Raw genomic sequence first — 22932 nt, forward strand, 5'->3', positions numbered from 1 at the left:
GGTCTCATTGGTCCTACACCAGGATCATGCTGTGGCCTCAGACTCACCGTGAGGAGCCTGTGGGTCTCATTGGCCCTACACCAGGTTCATGCTGTGGCCCTCAGACTCACCGTGAGGAGCCTGTGGGTCTCATTGGCCCTACACCAGGTTCATGCTGTGGCCCTCAGACTCACCGTGAGGAGCCTGTGGGTCTCATTGGCCCAACACCAGGTTCATGCTGTGGCCCTCAGACTCACCGTGAGGAGCCTGTGGGTCTCATTGGCCCTACACCAGGTTCATGCTGTGGCCCTCAGACTCACCGTGAGGAGCCTGTGGGTCTCATTGGCCCTACACCAGGTTCATGCTGTGGCCCTCAGACTCACCGTGAGGAGCCTGTGGGTCTCATTGGCCCTACACCAGGTTCATGCTGTGGCCCTCAGACTCACCGTGAGGAGCCTGTGGGTCTCATTGGCCCCACACCAGGTTCATGCTGTGGCCCTCAGACTCACCGTGAGGAGCCTGTGGGTCTCATTGGCCCTACACCAGGTTCATGCTGTGGCCCTCAGACTCACCGTGAGGAGCCTGTGGGTCTCATTGGCCCTACACCAGGTTCATGCTGTGGCCCTCAGACTCACCGTGAGGAGCCTGTGGGTCTCATTGGCCCGACACCAGGTTCATGCTGTGGCCCTCAGACTCACCGTGAGGAGCCTGTGGGTCTCATTGGCCCACACCAGGTTCATGCTGTGGCCCTCAGACTCACCGTGAGGAGCCTGTGGGTCTCATTGGCCCCTACACCAGGTTCATGCTGTGGCCTCAGACTCACCGTGAGGAGCCTGTGGGTCTCATTGGCCCTACACCAGGTTCATGCTGTGGCCCTCAGACTCACCGTGAGGAGCCTGTGGGTCTCATTGGCCCTACACCAGGTTCATGCTGTGGCCTCAGACTCACCGTGAGGAGCCTGTGGGTCTCATTGGCCCCACACCAGGTTCATGCTGTGGCCCTCAGACTCACCGTGAGGAGCCTGTGGGTCTCATTGGCCCTACACCAGGTTCATGCTGTGGCCCTCAGACTCACCGTGAGGAGCCTGTGGGTCTCATTGGCCCTACACCAGGTTCATGCTGTGGCCCTCAGACTCACCGTGAGGAGCCTGTGGGTCTCATTGGCCCTACACCAGGTTCATGCTGTGGCCCTCAGACTCACCGTGAGGAGCCTGTGGGTCTCATTGGCCCTACACCAGGTTCATGCTGTGGCCCTCAGACTCACCGTGAGGAGCCTGTGGGTCTCATTGGCCCTACACCAGGTTCATGCTGTGGCCCTCAGACTCACCGTGAGGAGCCTGTGGGTCTCATTGGCCCTACACCAGGTTCATGCTGTGGCCCTCAGACTCACCGTGAGGAGCCTGTGGGTCTCATTGGCCCTACACCAGGTTCATGCTGTGGCCCTCAGACTCACCGTGAGGAGCCTGTGGGTCTCATTGGCCCTACACCAGGTTCATGCTGTGGCCCTCAGACTCACCGTGAGGAGCCTGTGGGTCTCATTGGCCCTACACCAGGTTCATGCTGTGGCCCTCAGACTCACCGTGAGGAGCCTGTGGGTCTCATTGGCCCTACACCAGGTGACGGCTGAGATGGACACGCTGCTGGACGACGTCGGTCTTCTGCACAAATGACACGAACAGACCAAAAAGCTCTCTGGTAAACGTGTGACTCCACAATAGGAGCGTGTGTGTTCTGCAGAGGGGGAAGTCAACAAGTAACACCCTCCCTGTGGGTCCCAGGTGGCATGCAGAGGAAGCTGTCCGTGGCCATCGCGTTTGTGGGGGGCTCTAAGGTGGTGGTCCTGGATGAACCCACAGCCGGGGTGGATCCTTACTCACGCAGAGGGATCTGGGATCTGCTGCTCAAATATCGCAAAGGTGAAGGGTCGATGGCATCGGTGAAACTCTTCGTTTTTATGAGCAAAACCACATTTTAAAGGACCAGAAAGCAACCAACAACCTGACAGGTTTATACATCTTTACTTTATACAATCACCCAAGAGTGGGCTCAATAAAGTGCTGAGTACATGGAGTATTCTTTTGTAACCTTTCTGAAACACCTGGCTGTACTTTTCTTTGAGATCTAGAAACTGTCAGGAAATAAAACCACAACAATTACAAGCAAAACCACGAGCCACATGAGTGAAGTGAAGCGCGTGTTCCTCCGTCAGACCGCACCATCGTCCTGTCCACGCACTACATGGACGAGGCCGAGCTGCTGGGCGACCGCATCGCCATCATCTCCCAGGGGAAGCTGTGCTGCTGCGGCTCGCCGCTCTTCCTGAAGTCCCGCCTTGGATCTGGCTACTACCTGACGGTGGTGAAGAGGGAGGGGCTGGACACCAGCAGCAGCACCAGCAGCACCAGCAGCAGCACCAGCAGCAGCACCAGCAGCACCAGCAGCACCAGCAGCAGCACCAGCAGCACCAGCAGCACCAGCACCAGCAGCAGCACCAGCAGCACCAGCAGCACCAGCAGCAGCACGCTGCCCCTCAAGGTCTGATGTTAGCATGCTGGTCCTGTAGCTGACTCCTCCTACATATGACCCAGGTGCATGCTGGTCCTGTAGCTGACTCCTCCTACATATAACCCAGGTGCATGCTGGTCCTGTAGCTGACTCCTCCTACATATAACCCAGGTGCATGCTGGTCCTGTACCTCTCCTACATATAACCCAGGTGCATGCTGGTCCTGTTCCTCTCCTCCTACATATAACCCAGGTGCATGCTGGTCCTGTTCCTCTCCTCCTACATATAACCCAGGTGCATGCTGGTCCTGTTCCTCTCCTCCTACATATAACCCAGGTGCATGCTGGTCCTGTAGCTGACTCCTCCTACATATAACCCAGGTGCATGCTGGTCCTGTTCCTCTCCTCCTACATATAACCCAGGTGCATGCTGGTCCTGTTCCTCTCCTCCTACATATAACCCAGGTGCATGCTGGTCCTGTTCCTCTCCTCCTACATATAACCCAGGTGCATGCTGGTCCTGTAGCTGCCTGTGTGAACCTTTCTCTCCAGTGAGGTGTGGTAACAGAGGATCTGGTGTCTGTGTTCCAGGACAGCGAGTCGTCCATGAGTGAAGACACCGGCCTGGGCAGCGAGGGCAGCAGCTCCTGTGAGTGTCTCTGCTGTCGGCCTCCACACGGAGCTCAGCTGCTAGCTCGGGGTTAGCTCGTGGTTAGCTCGTGGTTAGCTCGAGGTTAGCTCAGGGTTAGCTCGGGGTTAGCTCGGGGTTAGCTCGAGGTTAGCTCGGGGTTAGCTCGTGGTTAGCTCGGGGCTAGCTCGTGGTTAGCTCGGAGCTACGGCCTCTCACTCTTCTCGCTCTGCAGACCTGGCGGCGCTGCTCTCCCTGGCGTAGCTCCACGTCCCGGGGGCGCGGCTGGTGGAGGAGTCGGGCCGCGAGGCCGTGCTCAACCTGCCGCAGGCCGCAGCCAAGGACGGCAGCCTGAGCCGCTTCCTGTCCGACCTGGACCAGAGGCTGGGCGACCTGGGCATCGGCAGCTACGGGCTGTCGGACAGCACGCCGGAGGAGGTGAGCCTCCAGAGTGATCGCTAACGTGTACATCATTAGAAATAAGCTTCTTGATCCACTGGCCGGGAGCCTTCAGGAAACCTTCATCAAGCCTCCGTCTCTTCTTCAGTGAGTGACCCCTTGGTGTCAGAGTTTCTGTTATTAGTTCCTGTGGCCTGCGTCCTTTGAACCAGACGACTGGAGGGCGGGGCTAAGCCGAGCCACGGGCCGCTGTGTGGGTCCAGAGACTGAAGGAAAAGGCTCACGGCTTCTTCTGCACTGGGTCCAGACACGCAGCTCCACACACTCACAACCCACAGCTAGACAAGACCCTGAACGCCTCACGTGACACGACTCGCTGGATAACAACTAATTCAATAATAGTGATTTATAAATCAGAGAAACATAAGAAACTATAGACATCTGTAGGGTAGAGAAACTAATACTGGATTCACAAATATAGACTAAATGTTAAAGTAACATTTTGTAACAATTGTACCTTAAAATAACAGCTTGAAAAAAATTGTGCCGCTCCAATGACTTTTAATATGGCGATTTGCGGCTCCGCCATCGGGGGTCTGTGGGGAAATAACTCCGCCATGTAGGATTCTGGAGCCGCCCGCTCCGGGGCGGATGGACTCGACCTGCTTTCTGGCAGTGATTACGCAATTAAATTTCAATTCAGTTTATTTGTATAGCCCAATTTCACAAATTACAAATTTGTCTCGGAGTGCTTTACAATCTGTACACAGAGACATCCCTGCCCCAAAACCTCACATCGGACCAGGAAAAACTCCCAAATAACCCTTCAGGGGGAAAAAAAGGGAAGAAACCTGCAGGAGAGAACAGAGGAGGATCCCTCTCCAGGATGGACAGATGCAATAGATGTCATGTGTACAGAAGGACAGATTTAGAGTTAAAATACATTCAATGAATATGACAGAGTGTATGAATAGTTCATAGTAGGCATATTCCACGATGGAGACCTCCACGATCCATCAGGCAGATGGCGGTGGGGAGGAGGAGTGGGCGGAGTCTCAACAGGACAGTGGCGTAGTCAGGAGCAGGAATTCCACGACCCAGACCTCGATGATCCATCAGGCAGATAGGATCTATGTCGTCTCATAGGGTCCGATGACCCCATGAGACGTGAAGTCACAAGGACTCCGGGGAGAAAGCAGAGTTAGTAACGTGTGATTGAGAGATGAACATTCATCCTTAAGGAGAGAAAAGAGGAGAGAGGAGCTCAGTGCATCCTAAACGTCCCCCGGCAGCTATAAGCCTATAGCAGCGTATCAAGGGGCTGGACCAGGTGAACCTGATTCAGCCCTAACTATAAGCTCTGTCACAGAGGAAGGTCTTAAGTCTACTCTTAAACGAGGTGACTGTGTCTGCCTCCAGGACTGAAATTGGAAGCTGGTTCCATAAAAGAGGAGCTTGATAACTAAAGGCTCTGGCTCCCATTCTACTTTTTAAGACTCTAGGAACTACAAGTAGTCCGCATTTAGTGAGCGTAGCTCTCTAGTGGGCAATATGGTACTACAAGCTCCTTAAGATATGATGGTGCATCACCAATCAAGGCTTTGTACGTTAAGAAGAATTTTAAAAGTGATTCTTGATTTTACTGGGAGCCAGTGCAGAGCAGCTAGTGCAGGAGTGATGTGATATCTTTTCTTAGTTTTAGTGAGAACACGAGCTGCAGCATTCTGGATCAACTGGAGGGACCTAAGAGATTTATTAGAGCAGCCTGATAATAAGGAGTTGCAGTAATCCAGTCTCGAAGTAACGAACGCGTGAACCAATTTTTCTGCATCTTTTTGAGACAAGATGTGCCTGATTTTTGAAATATTACGTTGATGAAAGAATGCAGTCCTTGAGATTTGCTTTACGTGGGAGTTAAAGGACAAGTCCCGATCAAAGATAACAGAAGAAGAATATACACTTTTATTAATCCCCAAGGGGAAATTAGTTCTCTGCATTTAACCCATCCTTAGTTATTAAGGAGCAGTGGGCTGCGGTGAAGCGCCCGGGAAGCAACTGGGGGTTCAGTGCCTTGCTCAAGGACACTTCGACTTGCAACTAATGGGGAGAGCGAGGATCGAACCCACAACCCTGCGGTTGCAGGACGGCCCTCTTACCCCACTGAGCTAAAGCCGCCCCACAGATTCTCACTCCGAAGAATCAGTCAATCATGCCTGAAGCCACCGTCAAAGCGCCCAAGAAGGGCTCCAAGAAAGCCGTCAATAAGACCGCGACCAAGACCGGCAAGAAGAGGCGCAAGCAAGAAGAGAGGCATCTCAGGAAGGAGGTGAGCCATCATCTACGTGATGAATGAGCAGGTCCACCCCCATGGGCATCTCCTCCAAGGCCATCGCCATTTGATTTGCGCATTGAACCGCTTGACGTCTGGCTCACTACAACTGGCTCACCAAGCGCACCACCATCACCAGGGAGATCCAGATCCTGCTGCTCCGCGAGCTGGCTGGCACGCGGTGTCTGAGGGAACCAAGGCCGTGACCAAGTACACCAGCTCCAAGTAAGCCTGCTGGAGACCACCACCTCGACCACCACCTCGCCAAGATTCTTTACAGTGGTGTTGGATGCCAGGGCAATGCCGTCTACAGAATCCACATCACCAGATAATTGATCTCTGAGGTGCTCAGGGCCGATTAAAATTACTTCGGTTTTGTTTGAGTTTAACATCAAGAAGTTGCAGGTCATCCATGTTTTTATGTCTTTAAGACATGCTTGAATTTTACAGAGTTGGTTGCTCTCCTCTGGTTTTATCGATAAATATAGTTGAGTGTCATCTGCATAACAATGAAAGTTTATGGAGTGTTTCCTGATAATATTGCCCAAAGGAAGCATGTATAAGGTAAATAAAATTGGTCCAAGCACAGAACCTTGTGGAACTCCGTGATTAACGTTGGTGGTTATCGAGGCCATCGTTTACAAATACAAACTGAGATCGATCTGATAAATAGGATTTAAACCAAATTAGTGCCGTGCCTGAAATGCCAATCGACTGCTCCAGTCTCTGTAACAGGATGTCATGGTCAATGGTGTCGAATGCAGCACTAAGGTCTAACAAGACCAGGACAGAGAGGAGTCCTTTATCTGCTGCCATTAAGAGGTCATTTGTAATTTTCACCAGTGCCGTCTCGGTGCTGTGGTGTTTTCTAAATCCTGATTGAAATTTCTCAAATAAACTATTATGATGTAGAAAGTCGCACAACTGATTTGCGACCACTTTCTCAAGGATCTTGGAGAGGAAGGGGAGGTTAGAGATCGGTCTGTAGTTAGCCAACACCTCTGGATCCAGAGCGGGCTTCTTCAGGAGAGGTTTAATAACAGCCACCTTGAAGGAGTGTGGTACGTGGCCTGTTAGCAGAGACACATTGATAATATCTAATAGAGAGCCGCCAATTAAAGGCAAAACGACTTTAAGCAGCCTCGTCGGGATGGGGTCCAAGAGACAGGTAGACGTGTTCGAAGTAGAAACCGTTGAAGATAATTGGTCACGTATCCAAATATACACCAGGGCATACAGCGGTTTCCAAGGCCATTCCACTTGAGGACAGATTGGCACTGGTTATGGGCAAGAGAATATTAATCTTGTCCCTAATAGTTAAAATCTTTTCATTAAAGAAGTTCATAAAGTCATTACCACTGAGGTTTATAGGAATGCTCGGCTCCACAGAGCTGTGACTCTGTCAGCCTGGCTACAGTGCTGAAGAGAAACCTGGGGTTGTTTTTATTTTTTTCTGTTACTGATGAGTAATAGGCTGCTCTGGCATTACGGAGGGCCTTCGTATAAGTTTTAAGACTATCTCGCCAAACTAAGCGGGATTCTTCGAGATTAGTTGAACGCCATATGCGTTCAAGCTTTCGTGACGTTTGCTTCAGTTTGCGGGTCTGAGGGTTATACCAGGGAGCAAACCTCCTCTTCCTCACTGTCTTCTTCTTCAGAGGGGCTATTGAGTCCAGTGTCATTCTCAGAGAGCCTGTGGCACTGTCAACAAGATGATCAATCTGGGACGGACTAAAGTTAGACCAGGAGTCCTCTGTTATATTGAGACGTGGTATCGAATCAAATACAGAAGGAATCGCTTTAAATTTAGCTACAGCACTGTCAGTTAGACATCAGGTGTAGAAACTTTTGACTAACGGAGTACACGCCGGTAGTATAAATTCAAAAGTTATGAGGTTGTGGTCTGACAGTAGAGGATTCTGTGGTAAGACGTTCAAATGCTCAATGTCAACGCCATAAGTAAGAACAAGATCAAGCGTGTGGCCAAAGCTGTGAGTGGGTTTCTGTACTCTCTGACAGAAGCCAATCGAGTCCAACAAGGAGATGAATGCAGCACTAAGGCAATCATTATCAACATCCACATGGATATTAAAATCTCCAACAATAATAACTTTATCGGTTTTAAGAACCAAACTTGATATAAATTCTGAGAATTCAGATATAAACTCTGAATATGGACCTGGTGGCCGGTACAGAATCACAAATTGAATTGGCTGTAGTGTTTTCCAGGTTGGATGTGAAAGACTAAGAACAAGGCTTTCAAATGAGGTGCAGTGTAATTTTGGCTGAGGATTAATTAATAGGCTCGATTCAAAGATGGCTGCTACTCCACCTCCTCGACCGGTGCCTCGAGGAATGTGAGTATTAATATGACTTGGAGGAGTCGATTCATTCAGGCAGACATATTCTTCATGGCTCAGCCAGGTTTCAGTTAGGCAACATAAATCAATGTGATTATCTGATATTAAATCATTTAGTAACACAGCTTTAGATGACAGATCGAATATTTAGGAGACCACATTTAATAGACCTATTTTGTTGCACTGCTGAAATAATGGTGTTAACTTGTATAAGGTTATTGTGTACGAGTCCTCTTCTGCTTACTTTTGATTTATTTAATTGAAGTGGCCGTGGGACAGACACAGTCTCTACTCTAAAGTCAAGGGTGGGTAACTGCTCGAATGGAAGAGCAGAGAAGGCTGTTAAACTACAACTCTGCTCCCGGTTCCTGATCTGAACCCTGGGTTGTCATGGATTAAGTCCGGTGATCAACTTGGTCATATTCGCAGAAATGAGACGCTCCGTCCAACGTGGGATGGATGCCGTCTCTCCTCATCAGATCAGGTTTTCCCAGAAAGTCTTCCAGTTGTCTCGTAGCCCACATTATTCGCTGGGCACCACCGACAGCCAGCGGTTGAAAGACGACATTCGCTATACAATTCGTCTGTCTGCAAATTTGGGAGAGGGCCAGAGAAAACGACGGTGTCCGACAACGTCTTGGCATAAGCACACACCGATTCCACATTAATTTGAGTGACTTCCGACCGACGGGCTCGGGCGTCATTACCACCGGCGTGTATTACAATCTGACTGTATCTCCGCTTGTCCTTAGCCAGCAGCTTCAAACAAGACTCCACGTCGCCCGCTCTGGCCCCCGGGAGGCACACGACTCTGGTCCGCGGCTTCGCTAACGTCACGTTCCTGACTATAGAGCTCCCGATAACCAGGGTGTGCTCCTCAGCGTGTCGCTGAGCAGGGAAAACTGGTTCGAAACGTGAAGTGGTTGGTGCACAGCGGGCTTCTGTGTAGACTTACTACTCCTGGAACAGTTACCCAACCACCCGGCTGCACGGTTACCGCCGGGGAACAGCTATCAGCTGACTGTAGCTCCGCGCCGACTACGGGAGAGGGCGGGCTAACTAGCATAGCTGTCTGAGCTTCGATAGCGCGGAGCCGTGCATCTAACCCACTTAGACCTGCCTCCAACCTAGCAAATAAACTACACTTGTTGCATGTATCGTTATCATTAAGGGAGGCAGGGGGATAACTATACATGAGACGCAATGTCATAAAGTGCCACTCCACGCTCGCAGCTCCAGTATAAGGGGAGCTTTTTTATGTAGCTTTTTGGTGTCGTCAACAATATTGTATTTAATCACACGTACTCCACATTCAAACATTTAGAAAACAATGTATATAGGCTGAAAACGCGATCGGTATTTCATCGAAACTAATTGTCATTCTTTTGGTTATGTTGTCTCATTCGCCCTTAGCAACTCAATCAAGGGGAAAAGGTACAATACGCTAAAAAAAAAAAGGGAATGGGCGGATCTGCGAGTTCTGGTGTTAACTCTCTCTGCTCAAATGGTCGTAAAAGAAAAACACAGTCGATATGCGGAAACCCAAATGTTATTATATTAAATCAAATTCAATGCATCTGAAGCCCCCAAAATGAACACACACTACAAACAATCAAACCCACTCAAAACGAAGTATAATCCCCGGATCCCGACAGTCCCAAAGTCTTTGCAGTCCCCCAAAACAAAAGTAAACGACTGCACACACACCCCCCCTCCCCCCAAAAGCCGGCAAACAGCTGACCGACCAGGTGGAAACGTGGCGAGGCGCCGCGTTCAATCCCAGCGCTGCTTCACCCTAGTCCGGTAGGTGCTGGCCCACTTCAGTGTTCCTGCGCAGTCTTCTATTAGTGATCCCGCCCGTTGGTATAAATCCAAAATAGAAACAGTCGCCGGATTGCTTCTACCGGGCTGCATCGGTCGTAACTGGGTATTTACGACACTGAAGTAAACGTTAAATACCTCAAAAACTGAAGGGGGCGCTAAAAGGGAAAAACTACTTAATGGGGCTTTAATTTAATTATACCTCAGTGAAAGTAAACTGAGTAATTATGATATATATACGTATATATATATAAAAACATATATATATATATATACAGCAATTAGTGCAACAGTAAACTAACAGGTACTTAACATGTTGTGTTAGTTATCAACTGTAGTCCTAGTGTATTGACATGCTGGTTGTGTGTGTGTAAGCGACCTGCTCTATCTGAAGGTTACTTGTGGAGCAGCCGTGGTCTTAATGGGTTTAGCATCAGATTAGCTTTGATAGTGTCTGACCTTTGTCTGACCTTTACCTCCACCTGCTCGTAGCAGTTTAAGGAGGTTAAACGTGATCCGGCTGCATCGGGAGTCTCTGAGAGGACATGTGAGACCTTTTATATTCATCACGCGTTCCTCCCACTGAAGAGCGCCCGGGTTCACGACCTCATCGTTGTGCTCAGATCTTCCTGAGAGTGGCGGAGGAAACGGGCGTAGACGCTGAACCGGAGGCCGGGTCGCCCCTCAGGCAGCCAGCTGGGCCGCATGGGGAGGAGCCAGAGACGGGTAGGCACACACACACACACAGTGTTCCATGGCTGCTGTTTCACCTCCAACTGTGATTGTTCACCGTCATGCTGCCAGGAAGGAAACGGCTCCAGAAGCAAGGTACGGACGCCCTGCCGTGTCGAGATGTAGAGAACCGCGCAGCAGGTTGAACGCTCCGCTCTGTAGCTGTAAGAGAGGGAACAGGTGTTGGGTTCATGAGCGCTGAGATGAATCACTTTACATGTCCCTTAACGTGTTGTCATGTTTCTGCTCTGAGGCTCCATCGTGCTGCAGGACTCACTGACAGACATGTCTCCAGTTCACAGCTCCTTGTTATTGGCCCCCTAGTGGTCATATTGTGTTAATGCAGCACATAGTGACTCCTGTCTGTATGAACACACGTTCCTTCCTTGCAGAGGCTCAGGAGACGGACCTTCTGAGTGGAGATGGCCGCGGTGGAGTTCCCCTGAGCGGCTGGTGGCTGACGTGGCAGCAGCTGCGGGCGCTCTTCATCAAACGCTGGCTGTACGCCCGGCGGAGCCGCCGCGGCTTCTTCGCTCAGGTGAGGACGGACATCCAACCTCCAGTAGTTAGTGGACCGATTAGTCTAGACTTTGTGTTGGTGTTTAGGCTTTAGGTCTTCATGGAGAGTGTTTCAGCCGAAGCTGCTTCGTGCTCCAGGTCTTTAGGTCTTCATGGAGAGTGTTTCAGCCGAAGCTGCTTCGTGCTCCAGGTCTTTAGGTCTTCATGGAGAGTGTTTCAGCCGAAGCTGCTTCGCGCTCCAGGTCTTTAGGTCTTCATGGAGAGTGTTTCAGCCGAAGCTGCTTCGTGCTCCAGGTCTTTAGGTCTTCATGGAGAGTGTTTCAGCCGAAGCTGCTTCGCTCCAGGTGGTGCTGCCCGCTGTGTTCGTGCTGGTCGCTCTGCTCTTCAGCCTCGTCGTGCCTCCGTTTGGGAAGTACCCGGCCATGCAGCTGCAGCCCTGGATGTACGGGGAGCAGTACACCTTCTTCAGGTGGGCCTCCACCTGTCTACTCCGGTGGAGGAACTGGTCATGCTTGTTGTTGTTGTTGTTGTTTTGACGAGAGCCCCTTCTGCTGGTTTATTATTTATAGCAACGACGCTCCTGGGAACCCGGCCATGGAGAACCTGCTGGAAGCTCTGCTGGACCAGCCGGGCTTTGGTACCAAGTGCATGGAGGAGGAAGAGGAGGAGGAGGAGGAAGACAACAGCACGTAAGACCACCTGTGGAATCAGTCATGTGACTCCGAAGAAGCTCAATGGAGCATCCTGAAGGTCCTGAGATCCTAAACACAGAGGAGGAAACATCTGAGAGAATAAATCCGTTTTCTACACATGAAAACACTTTAATTGCTCACGTTCAGACTTCTTGTTGCAGTCGAAGTGACGCACCTGGAGGTTTGCTCCTGTGATTGGAGGATGACGTAATCTGTGACCTCTAAACGCTCTTCAGGTGTCAGCGTCATCTCTGGAAACGATCCGTTTACCTTTTGAGTTGTTTGTGGTCATGTGATGCACTTTATTTAATTTATCTTTAATACCAGACCTGCAGGCAACATCTCTAACCTCCCCTCCATGTCCCCTGTTCTCTCAGGAGTCCTCGGTGTGGGGCCCAGCGGGGGGGCCCCTTCATGAGGCCTCAGGTCTCTTACTCCACCTGGCAGATGTTCAGCAGAGGCAACTGGAGCCGAGACGCTCCGTCTCCTGGGTGTCGCTGCAGCTCGGAGGACGTCCGCCGGATGCTGCCCGACTGCCCGCCGGGCGCCGGAGGGCTGCCCCCACCACAGGTCAGCGGGGGTCAGACCCCCCAGAGTCATGAGGATCCATTTTTATTTTTTTATTTTACATTTATTTAACCAGGAAATGCCTCATTGAGATTTAAAATCTCCTTTCCAAGAGTGTCCTGGCCAAGACAGCAGCAGCAGCACGTCACACAAAGTTCCATACAATACAACATAAAACAGTGACAGACAATATATAAAACGAAAAACTAAATCACAGCATGAATAAAACCAAAACTAAGTCTCAAGCCAACACAACCCAGCTCACACAGGAGCACATACCTCCGTCATATGAAACATCTACAGCTAGATGAATTTCCCTCCAATCTTTTCAATCTATTTTTAAAAACACCTAAGGAGACCGGCTCCCGGAGACCCAGGTCTGTCTGCAGCAAATTCCAAGCCGCAGGAGCAGCAAACTTAAAACCTCTTTTCCCCATTTCCAAACGGACGTGAGGGACGGAGAGCAAGAGGAGGCCTTGAGCAGAGGTCACAGAGCGAAGATGGTAGCTTCCAGGGTTTTTCAGCTGAATTAGCGTCCAAAGATACGATGGAAGTACGTGGAGAATAGCCTTATAAATAAGGACATGCCAATGATTTTGTCTCCGGATGGACAGAGGAGTCCAACCAACCCTCGCATACAGGGAGCAATGGTGAGTCAGAGCCTTACGATTAGTGATGAACCTCAATGCTCCATGGTAGACAGTATCTAAGGAGTGGAGACATTGAGAAGATGCATGCATATATAAGACATCACCATCATCAATCACAGGCATAAAAGTAGCAGCAACAAGTCTCTTTTTAGCATTAAAAGAAAAGCAAGACTTATTTCGGAAATAGAAACCCAGCCTCACTTTCAACTTCTTAACAAGTTGCTGAATATGAGGTTTAAAAGAGAGAGTCATCAATCAAGAATCCCAGGTATTTATATGATGATACAGACTCAATCACTTTGCCCTGAAATGAAATCATAGCTGGAAGGTTCAATGGCTTTGTTTTTGAGTTTGTAAACATCATCAACTTCGTTTTATCAGGATTCAACAATAATTTCAACTCATTAAAAGAGTGTTGCACAGTATCGAAGGCTGTTTGTAAGTGTAAGAGAGCCTGATGCTGTGTAGGAGCAGAGCAGTAAATGACAGTATCGTCTGCATAAAAGTGAAAATTGGCATTTGGCACATTTTGACCGATACTGTTAATATAAATTGTGAATAAAAGTGGTCCAAGGACTGAACCCTGTGGCACACCTTTTATTATATCAAGAGAACTCGAGGTGATGCCTTCAGCCTGTACACACTGTGATCGGTCTGATAAATAATTTTCAAACCAACAGACAGTATGTTTTGACAGTCCAATAGTAAGAAGTCTCTGCTTCATTACTGCATGATCGACAGTGTCGAAAGCCTTGGACAAATCAATAAAAAGGGCTGCACAGTGTTGTTTATTGTCCAAAGATTCAATAAAATCATTTACTACCTTTAACGCTGCTGTGGTTGTACTATGTTTTTTTCTAAAACCTGATTGATAGACAGATAAAATATTGTTTATGATTAAAAACTCCTTAAGTTGCTCACTCACAAGGGATTCTAGTGTCTTAGCTCAAACAAACAAAATTCTCTCGGCTCTGTCATTCGTTCGCATGGCTTCTCCTACCATAGCTATGCTGATGACACCCAACTGATCTTCTCGTTTCCACCATCCGAAACACGGGTGGCGGCACGAATCTCTGCCTGTCTGACTGACATCTCTCAGTGGATGTCTGCTCACCACCTGAAGATCAACCCTGACAAGACTGAGCTACTATTCCTTCCAGGGAAAGGCTCCCCCACCCACGACCTGACTATCACCTTCAACAGCTCTGTGTTGGCCCCTACCCGGACTGCCAGGAACCTCGGTGTGACACTCGACAGTCTACTCTCCTGACGGCCAACATCGCTCCTGTAGGTACATGCTGCACAACATCAGGAGAATACGTCCTCTTCTTACTCAGAAGGCGGCGCAGGCTCTGATCCAGGCACTGGTCATTTCACGCCCGACTACTGCAACTCCTCCTGGCTGGTCTACCTGCTAAGGCCATCCGACCCCTGCAGCTCATCCAGAATGCAGCAGCTCGACTGGTCTTCAGCCTCACCCACACCACTCCGCCTCCGCCTTCCACTGGTTACCGTGGCTGCTCGCATCCGCTTCAAAACACTGGTCCTGGCGTATCGCGTTCGGATCGGGCCCCGCTACATCCGGGATATGGTCACACCGCACACCCCACACGCTCTCCCTCGCCGCAACAGCCAATCGTCTTGTGCCTCCTGCACCGAGCTAATCACTGAACCAGACTGTTTGCTGTCCTGGCTCCTCAGTGGTGGAACGAGCTCCCCACTGACATCAGGACAGCAGAAAGTCTCTACATCTTCCGTCGGAGACTGAAAACACACCTTTTCCGACTATATCTGGATTAAAACACAGATTAGCACTTCAGTGGCACTTAGATAGCACTTACTTATGGTACTTTTGTAGTTCGACTATGTTGAGGAAATGTTACTTCCTGTATTCTTGTTGTTCTTAGTTTGTACTCTAGGTTGAAATGCACTTATTGTAAGTCGCTTTGGATAAAAGCGTCTGCTAAATGACATGTAATGTAATGTAAAAACAGACAGTTTGGAGATAGGCCTGTAATTATTTAAAAGTGTGGGGTCTCCTCCTTTTAACAGGGGGAGAACAAAGGCAGACTTCCATATAAGGGGAATTTCGTTTGAAAGTAAGGAAAGATTAAAAATATATGTTAAAGGGGGTGCAATAAAATCAGCAGCTAACTTAAAAAAATATGGTTCTAGGTTATCCGGACCTGCCGGTTTTCTTGTGTCTAAAAGTTTAAGGGCTTTGTGCACTTCAGTAACCGGCTTAAAACTGAAAGACTCACCAACAGTTTCCTGGCGACCCAAACAAGCAGAGGATTTCTCATGTGGATGGTTTAGAGTGTCAAACAGGGAACCAGAGGCAATGAAGTGCTCATTAAAACAGTCCAGCATGATGGCTTTGTCAGAGATGTCATTAGAGTCCTTGACAATGCAAGCGGGAAGCTCAATACCATTACTCTGGGATCTCTCTTCATGTAACAATTAAAGACAGATCTACAAGGACACATTGGGATTTAAGTTCACTGGACATCTAACGCCAAAACACAGGAACTATTTCTTTTTTTTTGTAAATTGTGTTTATTCTCAAAAGCAGAGTACACAGTTATACATTGAACTTGTCATTTTTCATTTCCCCCCCCATCCCAACACAGAACAAATCGAACAAATCGCACTGCTTGAATTGTTCAAGTATTACACAAAAGTGAAAATAGTGTAGGAGGCAATACAGAAACCAGAAATGAGTTTGAGACATTGTAAATTATTGCTAATTATAAGTTCCTACAACAGCTTCAAGACAACTTAAATAGCTTCCCCTCCCCCCTTTTGGTAAATACATTTTTAAAAAGAAAGAAAAAAGAAACATCAAAGATAACAGAAATTGTTTATGAGTCTAATGAGAGAGTCTTCAATTTATTAAAGTATTGGATAATCGGACCCCAAGTAGATTGAAATTTCTCCGGCTGTCGCCGCAACGAGAACTTGATTTTCTCCAATTTTAAGAAGAATACCAGATCCTTTAACCACAAGGAGGAACTGGGAGGGCGAGGTGACTTCCAGTCCAGTAGGATTCTCCGTCGTGCCAAGAGGGTTGAGAAAGCAATTATATTTGTGTGTTTCTTCATCAGAGTCTGCTCTCCACTCCCCTGAACACCAAAGATGCACATCCAGGTGCTGGGTAAAATATTTAGATTAAGTGACTTTGACAGGACTTTAAATATTGTCTCCCAGTAATTTGCCAGTTGGGGGCAGGACCAGAACATGTGAGTAAGATCTGCTGGTGAGTTGTGACATCTATTGCAGCTATCTTTAACATTATTGTACATTTTTGAAAGTTAGAGTAGTGTAGGCGATGCAGTACCTTGAATTGCAGTACATTTAATCGTGCACATGAAGAGCTGTTGTTGACTCTAATTAGGGCCTGGTTCCAAAGTGAGTCTGGTATGTTCATGGCAAGTTCTTTTTCCCAATCCACTTTGATTTTCACAGGAACTATTTCTGTTAACCATTTTTTTTACTTGATATTTTATTTAGGTATTTTTACAGAAATACAACCTTCAAAAGTAAGAGTGCATAATAATGATAATAAAAAATAAAGTAATAATGAGCCATGCGTCTGGCCAAGAAGGAAACACACAAATAAAAATGTTAAAGCAGGAACATAATTATATAATTATAAATAAGGAAACAAAAAATCCAAACACATGCAACACTTCACCAACAAACATCTCAAGTAAACAATATATTTAAAGAGTTCTATTCACAGCGTCTCTTTAACTTAGTTGTACACTTATGGGTAAACATAGTGCTTTTCTTTTTAAGAGTGAGTCTCTGTGAGGTGAGGGGGGCGTGGCACTCGCCAACTTCCTTATTTTGACATCGATGTTGTCCATTTTGTCCATCTGGCTGTGTAAATGTCCCTCTTCCTTCACTCGATGTGGGAGCGTTGTCTCGTGTGGTGAAATAAACGTTATGTCTGATGTGTTTTTGTCTCTCAGATGAAGAGGCTGACTGGAGACATCCTCCAGAACCTGACCACCTACAACGTCTCAGACTACCTGTTGAAGACCTACTCCCAGATTCTCAAGAAAAGGTTCTTCTTCATCCTCAGTGACAGATTACTGAGTCACTTCCCGTTCCCATGTCACTTCCCGTTCCCTGGTCACTTCCCGTTCCCTGGCCACTTCCCATTCCCTCGTCACTTCCCGTTCCCTGGTCACTTCCCATTCCCTGGTCACTTCCCGTTCCCTGGTCACTTCCCGTTCCCTGGTCACTTCCCGTTCCCTGGTCACTTCCCGTTCCCTGGTCACTTCCCGTTCCCTGGCCACTTCCCATTCCCTCGTCACTTCCCGTTCCCTGGTCACTTCCCGTTCCCTGGCCACTTCCCGTTCCCTCGTCCATCATCAGAGTGAAGGTGAGAGCACTGACATCACTGTGTCCTCTCTCTCTCTCTTCTCTCTCTCTCTCTTCTTTCTTCTCTCACTCTCTCTCTCCACAGCCTGAAGACCAAGAAGTGGGTGAATGAGTTCAGGTGAGTTCACCTGGGTGAGCTCCAGGTGTGCAGTTCTTCTGGGTCTCGTAGACCTGCTCTGACATGACGGCTCCCTCAGGTACGGAGGCTTCTCTCTCGGGGGCAGCGCCACGCAGACGTCACCTCCAGTCCACCACAACATCCAGGAGATCAGGACCCGGTACCAGGTTCAGGAGGTAGGTCAAAGGTCATGCGTCATGAGACGGCTCCTTCAAGGTTCTTCATGTTCTCTGATGTTCTAAATGGTTCTGATGGTCTTCATAGTTCTGATGTTCTTCATGTTCTCTGATGTTCTTCATGGTTCTGATGTTCTTCATGTTCTCTGATGTTCTTCATGGTTCTGATGTTCTTCATGTTCTTCATGGTTCTGATGTTCTTAATGGTTCTGATGTTCTTCATGTTCTCTGATGTTCTAAATGGTTCTGATGGTCTTCATAGTTCTGATGTTCTTCATGTTCTCTGATGTTCTTCATGTTCTCTGATGTTCTTCATGGTTCTGATGTTCTTCATGTTCTCTGATGTTCTTCATGGTTCTGATGTTCTTCATGTTCTTCATGGTTCTGATGTTCTTAATGGTTCTGATGTTCTTCATGTTCTCTGATGTTCTTCATGGTTCTGATGTTCTTCATGTTCTTCATGGTTCTGATGTTCTTAATGGTTCTGATGTTCTTCATGGTTCTGATGTTCTTCATGTTCTCTGATGTTCTTCATGTTCTTCATGGTTCTGATGTTCTTCATGTTCTTCATGTTCTCTGATGTTCTTAATGGTTCTGATGTTCTTCATGTTCTCTGATGTTCTTAATGGTTCTGATGTTCTTCAAGGTTCTTCATGGTTCTGATGTTCTTCATGATTCTTCTTCATGTTCTCTGATGTTCTTCATGGTTCTAATGTTCTTCATGGTTCTGATGGTCTTTGCTCCATCACTGAACAGTTCTCTGGATCATCTTCTCAACAGACTGCCGGATGTTCTTGGCGGACTGAACAGTGAAAACAACGTCAAGGTGAATGTTCTTCTCCTCTCCTGTGGACCTTCTCCCTGTGGTACTGACCCGGTTCCTCTGGTCGCTGCAGGTGTGGTACAATAACAAAGGCTGGCACGCCATGGTGTCCTTCGTGAACGTGATGAACAACGGCCTGCTGAGAGCCTGCCTGCCCCCAGGTCCACAGAGGAGGAGACACGGCATCACGGCCTACAACCACCCGCTGAACCTCACCAAGGAGCAGCTGACGGAGGTGGCCATGTGAGTCCCTGGCTCCTCCCTCAGGATGTGGTGCTTTGAACAGGAATGTGTGTGTTGATGTTCACCTGTCCCTGGCTCCTCCCTTGGGATGTGGTGCTTTGAACAGGAATGTGTGTGTTGATGTTCACCTGTCCCTGGCTCCTCCCTTGGGATGTGGTGCTTTGAACAGGAATGTGTGTGTTGATGTTCACCTGTCCCTGGCTCCTCCCTCAGGATGTGGTGCTTTGAACAGGAATGTGTGTGTTGATGTTCACCTGTCCCTGGCTCCTCCCTCGGGATGTGGTGCTTTGAACAGGAATGTGTGTGTTGATGTTCACCTGTCCCTGGCTCCTCCCTTGGGATGTGGTGCTTTGAACAGGAATGTGTGTGTTGATGTTCACCTGTCCCTGGCTCCTCCCTCGGGATGTGGTGCTTTGAACAGGAATGTGTGTGTTGATGTTCACCTGTCCCTGGCTCCTCCCTCAGGATGGCCACCTCAGTCGACGTTCTGGTTTCCATCTGCGTGATCTTCGCCATGTCCTTCGTGCCGGCCAGCTTCGTCCTCTTCCTCATCGAGGAGCGAGTCAGCAAAGCCAAACACCTCCAGTTCGTGAGCGGGGTGAAGCCCGTCCTCTACTGGCTGGCCAACTTCACCTGGGACATGGTCAGTGGCTCCTCACCTGGGTCAGTGGCTCCTCACCTGGGTCAGCGTCAGTGGCTTCTCACCTGGGTCAGTGGCTCCTCACCTGGGTCAGTGGCTCCTCACCTGGGTCAGGGTCAGTGGCTTCTCACCTGGGTCAGTGGCTCCTCACCTGGGTCAGGGTCAGTGGCTTCTCACCTGGGTCAGTGGCTCCTCACCTGGGTCAGTGGCTCCTCACCTGGGTCAGGGTCAGTGGCTTCTCACCTGGGTTAGTGGCTTCTCACCTGGGTCAGTGGCTCCTCACCTGGGTCAGGGTCAGTGGCTTCTCACCTGGGTTAGTGGCTTCTCACCTGGGTCAGTGGCTCCTCACCTGGGTCAGTGGCTCCTCACCTGGGTCAGTGCCTCCTCACCTGGGTCAGGGTCAGTGCCTCCTCACCTGGGTCAGTGGCTTCTCACCTGGGTTAGTGGCTTCTCACCTGGGTCAGTGGCTCCTCACCTGGGTCAGTGGCTCCTCACCTGGGTCAGTGCCTCCTCACCTGGGTCAGGGTCAGTGCCTCCTCACCTGGGTCAGTGGCTTCTCACCTGGGTTAGTGGCTTCTCACCTGGGTCAGTGGCTCCTCACCTGGGTCAGTGCCTCCTCACCTGGGTCAGGGTCAGTGCCTCCTCACCTGGGTCAGTGGCTCCTCACCTGGGTCAGGGTCAGTGCCTCCTCACCTGGGTCAGGGTCAGTTCTATTTCTTTAGAGATGTAATACTGCACCAGGGGAGACCTGCACATATATTCAGGGGGCAGTTGTTCAACAGATCACAAACATATCTTCACAAAGCCTTCCTCCTCTCAGTTGAACTACACGGTCCCGGCCTCCATGGTGGTCCTGATCTTCATCTGCTTCCAGCAGCAGTCGTACGTCTCAGAGACCAACCTGCCGGCCCTGGTGCTGCTGCTGCTGCTCTACGGGTCCGTTCAGCCTCACACTCTAATGACGACACCATTGTCCTTGTGGAATGACCTCACCTTCCTCAGGTGGTCCATCGCCCCTCTGGTGTACCACCTGAAGGATGATCTATTGTCCTTGTGATGACTGTATTGAATGACCTCGTCTTCCTCTCAGATGGTCCATCACCCCTCTGATGTACCCAGCATCCTTCATGTTCTCCGTCCCGAGCACGGCCTACGTGGTGTTGACCTCCATCAACCTCTTCATCGGGATCAACGGCAGCATCGCCACCTTCGTGTTGGAGCTGTTTGTTGACGAGGTACACAGACCACTGGTCTGCACGGGACAACAACAACAAAGATGTTATGCTCTTTTCATGTTCTCTGTGATTTCTGTTCAGCATCTGAACGAGGTGAACAGGATCCTGAAGAAGGTGTTTCTCATCTTCCCTCATTTCTGCCTGGGACGAGGACTCATCGACATGGCCAAGAACCAGGCCATGGCCGACGCCTTCCAGAGACTGGGTACTAATATACATACCCATTTCTATATATATACATATTTAAATATGTATTTATATATATGTGTCTATATTTATTTATTTAAATATATATTTATTTATATATATATTTATGTATAAATGTTTATATATATATATATTTATATAAATATATATAAATACATATATAAATGTATATATTTCTAAATATATATAATAATAATAATAGTAACCTTCAATTTTATATAGCGCTTCTCTAGACACTCGAAGTCGCTTTACAGTCCAGAGTCCAGTAGTCACACACACAGTCATACCGGTGGTGGTGGAGCTACATCAGTAGCCACAGCTGCCCTGGGGCAGACTGACAGAAGCGTGGCAGCCAATCAGCGCCTACGGCCCCTCCGACCACCACCAACATTCATTCACATCCATACGAACCGGGGTGAGGCTGCGGAGCATGTCTTTATGATGGTGGGGGAAACCGGAGGACGAGGAGAACACGAGGAGAACACGAGGCAACATGAGGAGAACACGAGGAGAACATGCAAACTCCACACAGGACGACCGGGATTCGAACCCAGGGCCTTCTTGCTGTGAGGCGACAGTGCTAACCACTGAGCCACCGTGCTGCCCTATATATTTTATATTTTTTTCTTTTTTCTTTAAATATATATCTATCAATATATATTTAAAGAAAAAAAATATATATATAGGCTGACAACTATCTGAAACTAAGACACTTCAGACTTCTCTGCTGTTGACGCTTGTTGCTCGTTGTTGTGGTGATTGTGCAATGTAGTTTATTAATAATGTAGTTTATTAATAATATAGATTAGTATACAGTAGTTTGTATCTTGTTGTTTTGCTGGACCCTCGTGTCTCATCCTGTTGTCTGCATGCTTGTTGGACTCACAGGATGGAGAGTCTATAAAGATGCCTGTAAAGCTTTCTGTGGCTCTGCTCCTCCAGGCACGAAGCAGACCCTGAACCCTCTCCAGTGGGACTCCATCGGGAAGAACCTGTTTGCAATGGCAGCTGAAGGCCTCATCTTCTTCATCTTCACCATCCTGCTGCAGTACAAGTTCTTCATTCGCCTTGGGTACGTTTACATCCCCCTTCAATGTGTCTGTAATGTGATCTGCAGCAGGAGCACCAAGATGAAACTTTGTGATGTTGTTCCCGGTCAGGTCGTGGTGGGCGGAGCCTGAGATGCCTCCGCTCGGCCCGGAGGACGAAGACGTCAACCGGGAGAGAGAGAGGGTCAAGAGCGGGAAAGCCCACGCAAACATCCTCTCCATGATCGACCTGAGCAAGGTTAGCTTCACCTGTTGTTGTTATTAATATTATTAGAAGAGCTGCATTTGTATATTCTCCCACAATGCAACATGTTTTCATCTCGTGATCTTATGCTGGGACTAGATTGCGGCTCATTTCTGTTTGATGGAGAAACAAAACAAAGAGCGTTTTGTTTAAGGTTTATAAATCGGGCCGGAAGCCGGCGGTGGATCGTCTCTGTCTGGGGATTCCTCGAGGAGAGGTGAGTGACACCTGCAGCTCGATGACATCACCGGGCAGGAAACACACCTGGTCTCATCAGCTATATATATATATATATATATATCTGCATATGTATATCTATGTATATATTTTTAGATATTTATAACTTGATGCTGTCTCCAGTGTTTTGGCCTGCTGGGGGTCAACGGAGCAGGAAAGACCTCCACCTTCCGCATGCTGACCGGAGACACCTCCATCACCTGTGGGGAGGCGTTCCTCCACCAGCACAGGTGCGTACTCTGTGTGCCGGTTCAGGAGGAAGAGGAACTCACCGTATTAAAGTATTCAACGTTATGGAAACACGGTGAATGTCATTCATGAGCACATGTAGCAGCAGTAGTCCTTAGTAACAGACACAGTTCTGTCTGTATTGGTACTAGTCTGTTAGTACT

General features: G+C 48.7%; 1 protein-coding gene across 1 annotated transcript in view; it reads left to right on the plus strand.

The window, feature by feature from the left end:
- abca7 (ATP-binding cassette, sub-family A (ABC1), member 7) overlaps positions 1-22932 on the plus strand; it is a 47218-nt gene that overhangs the window by 17635 nt on the left and 6651 nt on the right. Inside the window, 24 exon segments of the mRNA XM_056415434.1 lie at positions 1564-1673; positions 1757-1894; positions 2188-2513; positions 3074-3131; positions 3346-3548; positions 10643-10745; positions 10824-10847; positions 11144-11289; positions 11615-11739; positions 11840-11959; positions 12340-12532; positions 17154-17248; positions 17654-17686; positions 17766-17857; positions 18609-18688; positions 18759-18928; positions 19394-19571; positions 20389-20504; positions 20659-20803; positions 20885-21008; positions 21953-22082; positions 22171-22297; positions 22458-22520; positions 22664-22770. Of these exon segments, the coding sequence (XP_056271409.1) occupies positions 1564-1673; positions 1757-1894; positions 2188-2513; positions 3074-3131; positions 3346-3548; positions 10643-10745; positions 10824-10847; positions 11144-11289; positions 11615-11739; positions 11840-11959; positions 12340-12532; positions 17154-17248; positions 17654-17686; positions 17766-17857; positions 18609-18688; positions 18759-18928; positions 19394-19571; positions 20389-20504; positions 20659-20803; positions 20885-21008; positions 21953-22082; positions 22171-22297; positions 22458-22520; positions 22664-22770 (3006 nt within the window).

The sequence above is a fragment of the Pseudoliparis swirei genome, chromosome 5 (genome assembly GCF_029220125.1).
Source record: "Pseudoliparis swirei isolate HS2019 ecotype Mariana Trench chromosome 5, NWPU_hadal_v1, whole genome shotgun sequence".
In the NCBI taxonomy this organism is placed as follows: domain Eukaryota; kingdom Metazoa; phylum Chordata; class Actinopteri; order Perciformes; family Liparidae; genus Pseudoliparis; species Pseudoliparis swirei.